We start from the raw sequence: 16459 nt of genomic DNA on the forward strand, positions 1-16459 counted from the left end.
ACTGCTCTCCAGTACCGGTGTTGCTGAGCAGTGCTTACAGCGAGCCATTCACAAGGCACAGTCATAGACTCTAGCCCACGGCTTCCAGTTTTCAGCCCCAAAGTTGTGTGTCGTGCATTTTTGTTGGCGTTGCACCGTTCATCCAGAACCAGAACTTTACCTTAACGGTGATCCACTCACTGTAATGGAGACATATCGATTCTTAGGACTTGTTTTCGACACCCAGCTGACTTGGCTACCTCACCTTCGTCAGCTTAAGCGGAATTCTGGCAGCGTCAGTGCCCTCTGCTGCCTGAGCTACACCAACTGGGGTGCTGATCGCTCTACGCTGCTGCAGCTCTACAGAGCCCTTGTTCAATCCTGCGTTGACTATGGGAGTCTGCTGTAGGGTTCGGCGGTGCCCTCACTGTTGCGTCTACTCTACCCAGTGCCCCATTGTGGTGTTCACCCAGCGACGGGAGCTTTTAGAACGAGTCCGGTGACCAGTGTCCTGGTGGAAGCCGGAGTGCCTCCATTGCAGGTTAGGTGTGCACAACTGCTTTCCAGTTACGTTGCACATGTTTGTAGTTCTCGTGTACATCCAAACTTCTGTCTCCTTTTCCCTACCCTAGCGATTCATCTTGCATGTTGGTAGCCCAGGACAGGGCTTACAATTGCGGTTCGCATTCGGTCCCTTCTGTCTGAACTGCAGTCTTTCCCATTACCTCCTCTCCTCGAGGTCCATTCATGTACACCTCCATGGCGTACACCTATGCCACAGATTCTTCTGGACCTTTCTCATGCTCCTAAGGACTCAGTTAAGCCTGTGGCTCTCTGCTATCACTTCCTCCCGATTCTCGACATGTACTAGGGCAGTGAAGTGGTTTACACCGACAGCTCGATGGCTGTTGGTCACGTATGTTCATTTAGGACATATTGAACAGCATTCCTTGCCAGATGGCTGCTGTGTTTTCATTGCAGAGCTGGCGACCATATATCGTGCTCTTGAGCACATTCGCTCATGCCCTGGCGAGCTATTTCTCCTGTATACTGACTTCTTGTGCAGCCTACAAACTATTGACCAGTGCTACCCTCGCCATCCTTTGGTAGCATCCACTCAGGATTTCATCTATGCGCTGGAACAGTCCCATCGTTCAGTGGTGTTTGTGTGGACTCCGGGACACATAATCCCAAGCTAAGAACTTGCCGACAGGTTGTGTGGATACTGTTTGTGGAGATGTCCATCTCTGAAACTGCCCTGCATTCTGTCTTACGTTGTATTGTTTTCTGGCTTTTGGAGACGGAATGGCATAACAGTACACCAATCATGGATTTCCTTCTCGATGTTTCGGGCTCCCTGTTTGTCAACGATTTTGTGCTTTACTACAGCTGTCAACAGACCAGCCTTCTTGAACATCATTGAGGAAGTCTCGGTCGCCTCCATTCGTGGAGCATTGAAACCGGCTTCCGATTTTCTCCCAGTGAGACAGTTTGTGTAAATTTTTGGCGTTGTATGGAGTCTTATCTGCCTTCCCTACATCTGGGCCCTGTTGCTCTTTCGTCAAATTCTTGGGACTTATGTTTGTCAGAAAATTGTGCTGGTCTTCACACATTTCATATCTTTTGGCTCGCTGTATGCGATCCATCAACACCCTCCGTTTTCTGAGTGTACCTCCTGGGCAGCAGACTGAGTGGTCCTCCTCTGCCTATATCGTGCCTTAGTGCACTCAAAATTGGACTATGGAAGCATAGTTTACTTCTGTCTATTCTTCAATGTGTAGACTCTAGCCACCACTGTCCATTGCATTTAGCGTCTGGAGCTTTTTACATGAGCCCCATGGAGAGCCTTTACGCTGAGACTGCTGAATCTCCACTGTCCAATCGGTGAACTGTCCTCCTGAGTCATTACACTAGTCGTCAGTCTTTCATGCCTGCTCATCTGATCCATGCCCTTTTTAAAACACCATCTTGGATTTAGGATATGCAGGCAGCCCTTCGTCTCTACTACCAGCGGCAGTCCGTTTCCGTCAACAGCTACATTCACTTTCCTTCCAATTTTGTAAAACTTTTTTGACAAATGGGGTTATGATGCCTCCTTGGCTTTGCCGCTGGACCTGCCTTCTCCGTGACCTTCGTCAGCTCCCCAAGGATAGTCAGTCAGTCAGTCCTCCCCCCCCCCCCCCCCCCAATAATTTATCGTCATACATTTGCTGCTCTATGTGCATGAATGCCGGATGCCATATTTATTTACACTGACGGCTCCTAGGCCATCTTTGCTGTCGTGAGTGCCTATTATTGGCGACACCCCTATTAGTTTTTGACTTCCCGACCAGTGTTTGGTTTTTACTGCTTACCTTGACACTGTTCTCCAGGCTGTCCAATACATCCATTGTCATCAGTGGATACAGTATATTATATGCTACGATTTGCTTCGCTCTCTACTTAACCTCCAAGCTCTTTATCCTGTCCACCTTCCAGTCCACTGGATTCAGAACTGCCTCCACATGCTCCACTTGCAGGCATCTCTGTGGCATTCCTCTGGATCCCAGGGCATCTTGGTATACACAGAAACGAGGCAGCTGATATAGCGACAAAGGCTGCTGTCTCTCTTCCTCGGTTTCCTGTTCACATGATTCCCTTTGGTGATCTGCGGAGCTTTTTGTGTCATCGTGTTGCTCTTTTATGGCATGCACAGTAGGCTGCACTTCAGGATAATAAATTATCTCGTCCCTGTGCCTGTACCTGTTCCTTCTGGCCTCATTGTCGGTTGGAGGTAATTTTAACTAAACCCCAGATTGGGCACTGTCTTTTTAGTCATTAACATCTTTTACGTGGCAATCCTCCCCCGCTTTGTCCTCATTGCTCTCAATCGTGCTCAGTGAGACACCTTTTACTTCATTGCCCCTATTTTAAACCACTATGCGCCTGTTTACAGCTGTCACCTGATAATCTTCCTTTTAAGTAGATGACGTGCTCAGCCGATCGTGTCGTGCTTGTAAGTGTTAGTGAGATGACATCGGTCATTTGAAGCTCTTTTCGGGGAAAACAAACCCCCTTCAGTAGCACTTTTCTAAGATTTCCTTCCGTTTTTAGTTTCTCTCCTCCTTGAGTTCACTCCCATTATTGCTGATATAAATTTCTGTTTTTACCCTTCACAAAGCCGCAGAATGGGTGCTTACGACCACAGCAATTTTGTGCCTTAAAACCATCCCTTGCTCGTCATTTGCCAGAACACATAGTAAGTTATGCAACAAAAGTCTGCCTAATGCCAGACTACACAATTTACTGTACCTACTCCGGTATCATAAAAAAAAAAAAATTACTTTGTGATCGGTCCTCACCAGCTGCTTGGCAAAAGATTTTAAGTGCATGGTCAACTATAGGCTTGTCAGGATCCTTTAATCTGAACAGCTCCTTATCCTTTTCAGGAGATGACTCCACCATTGACAATCTAACTCTGGTGGAGGTGCTCAACGGGCATGTAGACCTGTCACTTAGTAGATAACCTGCATTCTGGAGATAGCCTGCAGTATTAGTTGCAAGTTGTCTTCCTGGTTTTCTGAAATCCCTCCTCTCCCCATGTTCTTTATAGGTACTGAATTGGTGACTAGAATTGTGTTGTTACACATGAAATGATGGTGTCCTTAAATTTAGTCTTCAAAATGTAACAATTTGTAATAGCTTGTAGACAATTTTGTAAAGTAAAGAACCCCATTCAGTGCTTGTTTCTTGTGAATGACTCTTCAGTTTGTAGTTATTCTTCCAGTTGTGTCTGACAATAAGGAGGCTGAAGGAGTGGTTGTTGGAAACTAGATTTAAGTTTCTGACGGAATAATTTGGTTTTATTTATTTTAACTGTGCTAGTGTTTTTAATCTTCCAGAATTTAGAGTGAAGCCCACAATTTCAGATTATCAGATTCATTTTGTATTAGAAACAGAACAACTTATTATACGTGAGGGATCAACTAAGTCCTTACTACTTTCAAGTGCATTACTCATAGGACCGAGGAGCAAACCAAGATATCTGCTCTACTTTTGTAGAGTCTTTGTGTCATTTTGCTTGCATGTTGGATGAATATTCTATGAAGCCAAAAGACTATCATTTGTTGAAGTATTGAATGCAATGTACCATTAGGAAATTATGCAGACCAATTTTGTTTAAAGTAGTATTTCCATTCTTGTTACCACTTCTTGCTCAGGCTGGAGAGCTGCCTCTTCACATCAGGTTGCAAGTCCTCATAGTGAAACAAGCATGCAAAATATGCTCTGTACTCGATACATGTGCATTCTGGCTCTTTAGGGGTAATGCACAGATCTACCTTTCAGAAATGGGCTCAGTGAGTATTACAGTTTTACAAGAAGACGCGAGTAACTCAAAATCTTGGTCGTTTAGTAAGCTCAAATTGTTTCACTTCGAAGAATTAGCACAGCAAATATGAGTTTAAAGCTTTGAGGTGAGCATCACAATTTTGTTATTTTATGTGCTGACTGGTATGTATTCATTATTTTCCAAGCCTGAATACACTTTCACAAACAAGTAATAGAAATAAACACATATGAAATAATACAACCAAACCAGAAACCTGATTTTATCAGTATGTAGATACAAGGATAGTGTTCACTATATAGAAGATTGTTTTGGAACAGGTTTATTAAAGTTCTAGCCAACAAGTTTGTGGCAGTCTTGAGTCACATAATTCATCCTCATTAAGGTGTCCCCATTTAACAAGATTTGTTTATCACCTTTATGTGACTGACCTTAGTCATTTAAGAGTCTTCAAAGTGAGGTTCAAAATGGGAAAGCCAGCAGTAGGACATACCTAAGCTCCAGTAATGAATCTGTTGTTAGTTCTCACCCGAGTTCTAGAAGATTCCTTCCTCGATGTAAGTCTGGACAGTAGTCCTCGACAACTGCACAGCGTATGATTTAGATTAGTAGTTTGCTTTCTCCATTTGACAAGTATTGTGATGGCTCTCTTTACATATGGTACAATAATTGATAAAGTGAGGTAAATTTTATACAGTTACAATTGGTCACAAACACCCTGGCACAATACAACCAATAGCATTAACAGTAAAATATACTCATTTAGCAAGGGTAGAATTTCTTATGGACAGATACTGTATTTTTGGCAGCTGCTAAATTGAGTACTCTGATGGAGGCGAAGATGATGTAGTGTTGTGCACATTTTCAGGTTCTATTTAGTTTTCGTGTGATCATCATCTCGGTTCTCACATTTTGTAGTGCTTCTAAAACTGGGGCACTGAGGAATGCTATCAGATCAGCAACAGGGAACATTAGGAAGTAAATTAACAACCCATAAATGATGTAGGCCACACAGTTGTGATTTGGTAAGACTAATGTTTATTCAGAAAGCAAACTAATAGCGAAAGTGGCCATATTTAGAGTTACTGTTACACTTGAGCGCATATTGATTTGACACAGTTCGATCATTCACAGTCTCATCCTGATTTAAAAGTCGAACATCCCACCTCATTAACTACGCAAAAAGTTGGTCACTTCCAAGGTGTCTAAAGACCGACTGTCCGCATTCGTGTCTTTGTCCGAACTGTGCCCTTTGGTGTCTCGACCAGAACTGCCCTCTGTCTCTGACCGCGTTTCCTGCACGCTGAACATCTTCGCTAACTGACTAGTGCAGTTCCCTTTCCTGAAACCATCCATCTGATTGTCTACAGCTAATTGTACATTACTTTACATTTTAACATATTTAAATAATCAAAGCTTGACCACTTTCACATTGTAAATAAAGTAACAATAATATCCATTACATAATAAACATTAAAATCTTTTACATAAAACCAATAGAATTTCCTCCTTAACTTTGAATGTCACGGCCAGTAGCCTTGCACCAATGTGCTTTCTGATAAATAAATAAAGAACAAAAGTAACTATCATGTACTAAACTTTACGACGAATATTCTATTACCTAATGATTCAATAAGGTGTCATGCTGTCATCGTTCAATGCATTTTGTGTGGAGGAAATGATGATCTGATGCTGAACTGAAAAATACTGATAATTTAAATTTACTATATCTTTTAAACAAATAAAGTTACAGAGTTGATACTTACAACATTTGTCATTTTAATGATGCTCTTCTGTATGAAATGTTGATCATTAAGATCGACTAAAGCGATCAGATTTTAGCATTCATGTCTTTGTTACAAAACTTTTGTACTTCACTTTAACAGTAAATCCTAAACTATTATAGATATGATCAATATGTTTTATTGGGATCACCATGAAAATTTATGAAGGATGGTAGATTAAAATAACTGTCGCTTAATTCCCGGATTTACCACAGAATAAATAGTTTTTATAAAATGTTTCCCTTTATGGTCAATCTTAGTTCTGCCATATTTAACACTACTATGTCTCCTTGGACACAAAAGGCTTGTACTGGGTTTCCCTATGGTGTAGGTTCTCGTCTGCCTCACTCACACACTACAGCGCTTGAACCTCAATAGACAATAGACACCCGTGAGTTTCCCCATCTTGTGGTGAATCTGCACCCTTTGTGGCACGTGGTCTTGGACAAGAGGGTTCATTTCACAATTCCTGTAGGCTAACTCTCTGTTATATACTTAAAAGAGAGTGAAATGCTTGTTAACTCACAAAGTGTGACTGGAGGTATGGGGCAAGAAGCTGTGAACGGAGAAAACAGTTCTGCTATGGTTTTTCTCATTGAGGCTAGAAAAACTGAAACCACAGTCACCCACCTTGGTACTGTGTGTAGTTCGCTAATCATATTTTTCTGATACAGAGTGAAGGTCCACTTGTTTCTTTTGTATGTACAATATATCGGTAAGATGTATGTGACGGGGTATGTTGTATTCTGACAAGAGGATAGTAGGGATCTGCCCTTTCTTAGCTGATGGTGAAGAAAAAATGATACGTCTTTTACAATTTTGTGTTCTGTCTTGTCTCAAGCTCAGATTTCTGGAATGGGAATTGTAGTGTTTTGAAAAGTGGCTTGATCATTCATTTCTTGATGTGTGACTTGCCTGTTACATGAAGGACTTACTTCAATAGTGGTACAAGTCCATTTTTGTTCATTCTGAGATACAGAGTCTTAAAGTTAAATGAGTGCTGAAAAATCTGCATTTGAGATACCAGAAATATTCAAGTATATGGCTTGTTGCTAGATATGAACCTTTCTTTCTTTTTGTTTTGATCAGTAATTTCAGCAGCATTATAGGCAGAAAAGTTGAGGTAATAGAGCTGTACCACTATTGACATGAAATAAATGGAACATTGTATATAAATCTGTTAATGTGTCACTTTCATTAGTATTAGTGCAATGTTTATGTTCCTGTTTTGCCCACCACATGTGTCACTGTGTGCAACTAGCTGTTTTTGAGAAATGACAGACTTTTTAATACATTTCCTTACACAGGTACCAATTTCCTGTGAAACCCTTGATCCAGATGTTTTATCCCAAAAATACATATTGATTTAGCGGTCAGTTAAATTGTGGCAACGAAAATTATACACGTTTCTTTCATAGTACAATATCGATGTTGTCAGTTTACGAAATGCAAGTGTTTTTTGCAGGTCAAAGGTAAACACGAACACCTGGAAATCTGCCTCTTCACTACATGCTGTCAGCAGCGATTGCTGTTCTTACAGCTTCAGCCCTTCTAAGCTGAAGCTCCTTTTCAGTATGAAGCTTTCTTTTTTCTTCTGCATTGGTAGGAGCGTCCATTTCAAAAGCTCAGTTTGTCACAAAAAGAGCAAGTGTCTACTTGGTGGTTGAAATGATAGGTTGCAGTCTTTGTTAAAGATTTTTCAATATATGTGATCCATCATGATTTCTTTATTCTGAGATATGCATTTATATTTGTACAAATCGTACATTTTGGCCACACACAGCTCAGAATTAAAATTTTTTTTTTTGTGGATTATCCTTCCTTGCATAATGGCTCTCAGAAACTGGAAAGCTTTTGATGTGTTCCTTTGCATCATTGATCAGACCTTCTGATACAGAGAATTTGTTCTGATGTTTGCCCCTTCCATCAAGGTGAGATGTACCTTCTTCCTTGCTTTTTGTTAAAAGCCTAGAGATTCATCCATTCGAAATTTCAAAAGTATTCAAGAAAAACTTCTTGCATACTATTGCACACTTTTCGTTTACATGTAATCGATATTCATAAATACAGCTTTTCTGAGAACGAGAGCCATCTCTTGGTTGTCAGCGGTTAACTGAATGATACGTGCATAATCTGATCAGATAACTATTTTGGCGATTAATATCACCCATAGTCCAGAAATTTTCAAATAACGTCTTCCTCATACTCTTAAATTTTATTGAAACATTTACGTGCACACCTGCAGTCCACATTGCAAAATGTTTTTGTAGGAATTATTTTCGCCTTTGCTGTGACATATAATTCCACAGTGTTCTTCCCCCCCCCCCCCCCCCCCCCTCCTCCTCCTGAATATGCTTTCGGCTTTCGACGTGTGGCCATTTTCCTTGCACCCTTCTTGCTTTGAGTATGCTTCCTTTTTGTCTGCATATTCGCACAGGCATCTGTAACATTCTCTCCTGTTTTGTCATTTTCACTTCCATTGGAAGTTTCATCGGCATCGGTACTGGTATCTAGATAGAAAGTAACACAAGTCGTGATTTATACAGCACCAGATGATTGAAAATACGTGTATATGTGAAATACATTAAGGTGGACACCCTCATTTTCCATTGTTATTATCAACATTATCTTCATTCTTGCATATTCCTTTTTTGGAACAAAATGTGTATAACACTGAGAGAAAAGTGAGTAAATTCTTTTTACCTGCAATCATTTGAAAATCTGGATCATCAATTGTATCACAGTCACTTGATAATGCTCCTCAATCCATCATCTTCACAAGAAATAGCAACATGCTGCAAAGCACAAAAGCACATGGACTTGTACCACTACCGTAATAAATTCCTGCTTGCTTTATCTAATGCACACCATTGAAGTGCTCTCTGCTGGTTGCAGAACGAAGCTGGAGCTGTCCTACAATGCAAATAAAGTAAAAAACGACTTGTGTGAGTACGTACGTGAGGATAACTCCATTGTGTGTGTGTGTGTGTGTGTGTGTGTGTGTGTGTGTGTGTGTGTGTGTGTTTCTCTGCTAGTGGAAAGTTTTAACCTTTTTTTATTTTTTCAACTGCATTTATCTCTGTATTTTAATAAAGGCAGAAGTAATTGTGATCTCAAACACCCTAAACTCTACCATCATCACCACCACCATTTTTGCGTATGATTATCAACTCTGGTCTCCACACATGCGCTTCTGTCACAGCAGCATGCACCGTAGAAACCAAAGTGTCATGGTGGGATTCATCAGTGTCCCAGAGACTGATAATTTTGTCCCATTCAGATCTGCAAACATATTGATATGCAGCCCTTACCACACTTGCAACTTTATCTGCCAGTTCTTCACTGTCTGAGGATAAAACTGATCTTTACTGTTGCACAGGAGAGATTTACATCTTTGCCATCCCTCGATTGTTCCTGGTGCACTGTTCTACAAGCCTTCTAGTTTCAATTCATTTGCTCCATTAATTGTTGGCTCATTTCATTCTTGGTTCAGTAAATTTATTCTGATACTTGTCAGTTTGCCTGTGAAATGTTGGTATTCTTAGTATTAGAATGAGTAATGAATCCAGTAAAATAAATCATTTCAATTAATAATTTTCTCTGCTATTATTTTTTTATTGCAGGCGTTCGGAATCTCAGTTCTCCAAAAACTCCTGCTGGCAGAGTGCGTTCTGCGAAGGTGGGTTGGTTGATGTGTGTAAGCTATGGTTTTGTTCACTAATAGCATTGTATCTAATCCGTTTAAAAAAATTAAATTACAGGAAAGCCCACCCGGTTCTTCGGGGTCGAAAAAGGTATTGTAACACATTCCACTATTAACAATACCTGAAGGAATTCTCGATATTGATGTCAACTATTTGTTACAGAAGTTCATGAGAATCATGAATGGTGGTGACAGTTCTGATGACTCAGATGTGGAGCAGGACAGTGTAAACTCTACAGAAAATTCTTACAAAAAGGACAGTGTTAGTGAAATAAAGGTATTTCATTTTTCTTTAGAAACATTTATTCTGTACAGTACACAATTCAATAAAATTTTTAACTTCTCTTAGGGCATTCAGGAATACATGGTTACTTTATGCTTTTGGTTTCAGCTGGCAGTGGACTCAGCCCTCGATGGATATAAGGTATGCATTCCAAAAATTTGCCTTTTCAAAAGTATCTCAAATTATTCAAAATTATTGTACTGTTTATATTCTGATTGTAGAGGAATGGTAACAGCAATCTAAGTGAAGCTACGTCCGATAGTGGAAAAGAAGCGAAAGAGGAAAATATTCCACTTGGACAACCGAGCAAGCAGTCAGCAGTTGGAGAAGACAAGGTAAGAGTGCTTACTGAGGTATTTATGATAATATATTTTTATTTTAGATTATTATAGATTATAGGACCAAGTGAGGTTGTGTAGGAGTTAACGATTGGATTCATGTTGCACACTGTGAGATATTGATTTCATCATTTGTCTGTCAGCAATGAATGCATGCAATGTTCAGAGGAAGTAGTTCTGTGCAGAGGAAATAATTCCTTTTCCAAGGGCATTAGGGTACAAAAATTCTTATTTTGCACCTGTACCCCCACGATTACCATTATATCCATTGCAAGACCAAATTTTTGGAGTTTTGATAGCCAATGTGTTACTTTATATTGCTCTAAGTGATGCATATTCCGCTTGAAGAATAGAACAACTGGTTCTAATCAATACTAGACGTATCAAAAGCAAATCTGCTCAGCAAAACTGGCAGATTCATTCTTACCTGAAGTAATTTTCATATTATCTCCAAATTCGCTTGTATTCAGATGTAACATCACGTTGGTTGACACCATGTTATCACCAAATATAACCACAATAACGGAGATGTTTGGAAGTTAAAACAATCAATACGTAACTGTGACAACTGATAAAGAGAGAGTGACACTGATCTTTGAACATAAGGTGTACAACAGACAAATTCTTGAACCATTGCCTCCATTTGGTTTAAAGGAAGGGTATGAAATTATGTTTACCGTTTATGAAGTTAATGTTGTGGTTGGCAGGAGAGCCAACCGTGCTTTTCTAAAGGAGGCCGAAATGCACGCGTTTTAGCTCACACAGGCTGGCCTGAGGTCTGGAACATGACAAGGGAATTAGAACTGAGAAAAACGAACGTAGCTGGTGGAATACTTAACTTTAATCCATTAATGACGAATGTCGTTCTTTACGGTATATGATTTACAATATCAATAGAAACTGATCATGGCGCCTTGCTAGGTCGTAGCAAATAACGTAGCTGAAGGCTATACTAATTATCGTCTCGGCAAATGAGAGCGTAGAAGTCAGTGAACCATCGCTAGCGAAGTTGGCTGTACAACTGGGGCGAGTGCCAGGAAGTCTCTCTAGACCTGCCGTGTGGCGGCGCTCGGTCTGCAATCACTACACGCAGGTCCGACGTATACTACCGGACCGCAGCCGATTTAAAGGCTACCACCTAGCAAGTGTGGTGTCTGGCGGTGACACCACATTCCTCCCCCGCAAATTGGCGTACGGTTGTGGCATAAGGCTTCTGCCCGCCGTGGGGAGGACCCCATGTTGACGTATGCGACGAGGTGGGAGGCGAGGCTGTGCCACCCGCACCCTGCCATTCGGACCATGGGGAGCTACAAAACGCCTGAAAGCCTGCTCCAGGGTGCACGCCAACATGCGGTGTATGCGCCCGTACAGAGACAGGAGGGGCCGAAGGCTTGACCTCCATCGGGCCGGGGCACCTGACCCAGGGAGGCGCCCGGTGGTTGCAGCGGCGCGGCACCGGCGGAAGAACAGGCGGCGGCGGCGGTTGCGGTTGCGGCGGCTCTTCGCCATGGGGCAAAATGGAAGGCAGAGTTGGTAACACCTGGGGCTGAGGCGAGCCAGTAGATGGGTCCCCGGGGCGCTGACCAGACGGCACCGTCGCTGAAAGCAGACGGCGAGCGGCAGATCCCGTGCGACGACAGAGGCGCAGCTGATTGAGATGCCGACGCACCTCACCAGAGGCCCCCAAAACCAGATACATAGCGCGTCCGAGGCAGCAAAGAATGCGCCCTTCGAGCCAACGCGGTGAATCATGATAGTGGCGATAGTAGACAACGTCGCCTGGAGCAAAAGCAGGTGTCCGCCGCTGCACAGGAACCTGATGCGGCGGATGCAGGAAAGACATCTAGGTTCGATGAGGGCGACTGTGGAGCAACTCAGCCGGCGAATGACCATCTCGGGGCTGAGAGCGATATGAAGACAAAAAGAGCAATAACGCGACCTCCCGAGAATGCGACTCTTTCAACTTCAACATCTCTGACTTGAAAGTCCTGACCAATCGTTCAGCGGCACCGTTTGACTGTGGCGAAAACGGCGTAGACGTCCAATGTTGAATACCATTGGCCCTGCAGAATGACTGAAATTCTGCTGACATGAATTGTGGGCCATTGTCGGAAACAATATTCTGTGGAAGACCTTCAATGCAAAAGATAGCGGATAACACTTGGATGGTGGCAGATGACGTCGTGGAAGACATCCGGACAACAAAAGGAAAATTACTGAATGAATCTACCACAACCAACCATCGAGCATTCCAGAATGGACCAGCAAAATCGATGTGTAAGCGTTTCCAAGGGGAAGTGGCTTTTGGCCATGCAAAGAATTTCCGCGGTGGTGCTGATTTTTGTTCGGCACACACCATGCAAGAAGAACACATATTCGTAATCGCGGCATCGATTCCGAACAAAGTACAGTGCTGACGAGCAAGTTGTTTCGTTCTCACTATACCCCAGTGTCCTTGGTGGAGAAGCTGTAAGACAGGGGACTGTAACGAACGTGGTACCACGACCCTGGACTGATCATTATCAGAACACAACAGCAAAACACCATGTCGTACAAAAAGTCTCTCCTTGTGAGCAAAAAATCGACGAACCAACGGGTCCCTGATCTGCGGCTTTGACAAGGGCCATTGCGTAGCAACAAAATGCAGTACGGGAGCAAGGACAGGGTCGGCAGCTGTGGCTGTAGCTACACAACAAAAATCAATCGGAAACGATTCGACCACATCATCGGTTTCTGCATCAATGAGGAGGAATCGAATGCCCTTTCCTCAGCAACAGGCAAGCGGGACAACGCATCGGCGTTTCCGTGCTTAGCAGTGGACCGATACAAGATATCGTAGCGGTACTGCAAGAGGAAAATAGACCAGTGAATGAATTTCTGCACTGTACGTGGAGGTACAGGCTTGGTCTGATGAAAAAGCGATGTCAATGGTTTGTGGTCTGTGATTATGGTAAAGTGACGATCATACAAAAATTCATGAAACTTTGTAACACCAAATACGAGAGCCAATGCTTCTTTCTCGATCTGCGAATAATTTCTTTGAGCAGATGAGACCAATTTGGACGTAAAGGCAATAGGGCGATCGTGCGATCCATCTTTGTGCGCAAGTACAGCACCGATCCCGAAATCCGATGCATCCACTATCAACAAAAGGGGCTTCTGGGGATCGAATGGCATAAGGCAAGTATTGGAAAGCAACGCCGATTTCAACTGGCGAAAGGGGCGTTCCCATTCCGGCGTCCAGACGAACGGAACACCTTTACGGCATAAGCGATGAAGCGGAGCTGAAATGGAAGAGGCAAGTGGAATATATCGATGGTAATACGTAATTTTTCCTAGCATACTCTGTAGCTGCTTCAAATTCTGCTGCGAAGGCAAGTCTTGTATGGCACGGAGGTGCGTTGGACTGGGATGTATGCCTTGGGCATTGAGTACATGTCCCAAGTAAGGCAAATCCCGAGCAAAAAACACACATTTGTCCTTCCGCAAGCGAAGACCATTTTGTCGCAAGACCTGAAATAATGTTCTGAGCTTGGCCAAATGTTCATTTTCCGTCTTTCCAGAGATCACAATATCGTCCAGGTAATTTGCTGCAGTAGGGACCGACGCACAAACAGTTTGTAGATATTGCTGAAACAATGCAGGGGCGGATGCACACCCGAATGGCACTCATTTGAATCGATACAAACCAAGATGCGTGTTAACCACCAAAACGCGCTGCGATTCTTCGTCCACCGGTATTTGCAAATACGCATCTGCCAGGTCCAACTTCGAAAAATATTTACCCGGGCACAGTTTGTCAAAAAGATCTTCTGGGCAGGGTAAAGCAAAAGTTGCAATCACTAGTTGTGGATTCACTGTTGCCCTGAAGTCCACACAGTCTTAATTTGCCGGAAGTTTTTGGCAAAATTACTAAGTGTGATGCCCAGAGAGAAGCCTGGACACGTTCAATTACACCTTGTGATTCCAAATCGTGTAACGTTTTTGCGACCTCATCATGCAATGCATGGGGAACATTGCGCGCTCTGAAAACTTTCGGTTGCACGTTTACTTTCAGTTCCAAACGTGTGTTATAGTTCTTAGTGCAACCGAGGGCCGGTGCAAAAATGTCTGCAAATTCTTCACATAGACGAGAAACACTGTCTGAAGGCACAGTCTGGTTCACTGATAGGACCTTATTTACTATAGACAATTTAAACAACTGAAATAAATCGAAACCAAACAAGTTCACTGCAGAAGAATAACAAAGGACATAAAATGACACAAGTTTTGTTTGTCCTTTATATGTTGCGAGAAGGCTGCACTGTCCGAACACAGGGATCTCTTGTCCTGAATAGCTACTTAATATTTGCGGCACGCAACGGAGGTGTGCCCAACAGTTTGTAAGTGTCTTGATTGATCAGTGAAACTGCAGCTCCGGTATCGAGCTGGAATGGTATCATTTTGCCGTTAATGTTCAAGTCCACAAAAAGTTTATTGTCCTGCTGACGACAAGAGCGACTGTCTAGTGCAACGTGAACTGACACTGGTACATAATCACTTGCGACTTGACGGGAGTTCCGGCGATGTCGATGCACACTATTTTTGGGGCGAACACAGTCACTATTAGAGAGAGTGGCACTGGGCGGAGTGGAATGAACTACATGAATTTCCATGGGCGAAGTTTCGCGAGCCTGAGTATCCATGGTTCAATTCCGATTCCGGCGCGAAGCAAAGGGCCTGGAACGGTTTTGAGCTTCTGATCGGAGCTTTTTCTGGCAAACACTCTGAACATGTCCTTTTTTATTACAATAAAAGCAAATAGCTTGGTGTGACGGGCAAGTCTCACGCGAATGTTTAGTAGCACACCACGGGCATGATTTGATCAATGCATTTGCTTGCCGGCGCGGTACACGTGGCTGAGAGCCTGGCGGCAGCTGCGCGGCCGGACGCGAGGGTTGTTTATTGCTCCGTTCAGCTCGCTCGGCGGGCCGGTTAACCTGACACACTGCTGGCGAAGTTTCAAATGATTCCTGAGCAAAGTAAAGTGTGTCCTGCTGATCCAAGATGTCCATCACTTGTTGAAGGGAGGGATTTACAAGTTTCAAAATCTGTCCCCTTATACGAACATCAGAAACGTTCTGTGCAATTGCATCACGTACCATAGTATCTGAATAAGGGAGTCCACATTGACACTCAAAAGCACAATCTCTAGTAAGGCCTTGCGAGGTTGCAACCCACTCCCGATTAGTCTGACCTGCCGTACGCTTTGTACGAAAGAAGGTATACCATTTGGCAACTACGTTGACTGATTCTTTGAAATATGCATCTAATGCAGACAAAACTTCTTTGTAGGACAGAGTTGCTACATCGCGGCGGGGAAATAATTTGACTATCACACGGTACGTACTCATGCCGACGGATGAAACAAAAAAAGGCTGCCGCTCGTTACCTTGAATTCTGTAGGTGGTGAGATGGAATCCAAATTGGCATGACCACTCTGTCCAGCTTTCCAGTGCAGCATCAAAAGGTCGAAAAGTGGGGGCAACAGCGTGGTGTGGCTGCGTTAGTGGTGGAGCGGCTGCTGCCGCATCGTTTTGCATTGCACATTGACCCTGGACGAGCTGTCCAAGGGCATCCAGTAAGGCCTGCGTCTGCTGATTCAGTAAGCGATAAAATTCGGACAGTATATGTGGAGATTGTGGCGAAGCCATTACACAAGTAAATCAGGGCAATTTAGATAAGAACACTTTCACTTTTGTCGCCAATGTTTTGGTTGTTGTGATCGAATGTACCACACTCTCATATTCAGCAGTGCTGTTGTGGAGAACGGTGCATGTGAATGGGTGGGAAATGCAGTGGTTGGAAGTGACTCACAATAAGGTGAATTGATAAATGCAACCTCCCAATTGTTGTGCACCTCCTCCCAATCTGTGGAAGTGAGAAGAGGGGACAGTTCATTATTCACGTTATTTTTAGCAACATTTTTTTAAAAATCGTATTGCATCATTTGATCTAATTACACAGTATGTCAATGTAAAAGCAGCCCCACTCTGTAAGCAACAC

At 43.0% G+C, this 16459-nt stretch overlaps 1 protein-coding gene across 1 annotated transcript in view; it reads left to right on the plus strand.

The window, feature by feature from the left end:
• The window catches only part of LOC126278261 (DNA mismatch repair protein Msh6), a 321536-nt gene that overhangs the window by 113833 nt on the left and 191244 nt on the right, over positions 1–16459 (plus strand). Inside the window, exons 4-8 of the mRNA XM_049978261.1 lie at positions 9714–9769; positions 9852–9884; positions 9957–10070; positions 10185–10217; positions 10298–10411. Of these exons, the coding sequence (XP_049834218.1) occupies positions 9714–9769; positions 9852–9884; positions 9957–10070; positions 10185–10217; positions 10298–10411 (350 nt within the window). The remainder of the gene's footprint in view (positions 1–9713; positions 9770–9851; positions 9885–9956; positions 10071–10184; positions 10218–10297; positions 10412–16459) is intronic.

Source organism: Schistocerca gregaria, chromosome 6 (genome assembly GCF_023897955.1).
Source record: "Schistocerca gregaria isolate iqSchGreg1 chromosome 6, iqSchGreg1.2, whole genome shotgun sequence".
Taxonomy (NCBI): domain Eukaryota; kingdom Metazoa; phylum Arthropoda; class Insecta; order Orthoptera; family Acrididae; genus Schistocerca; species Schistocerca gregaria.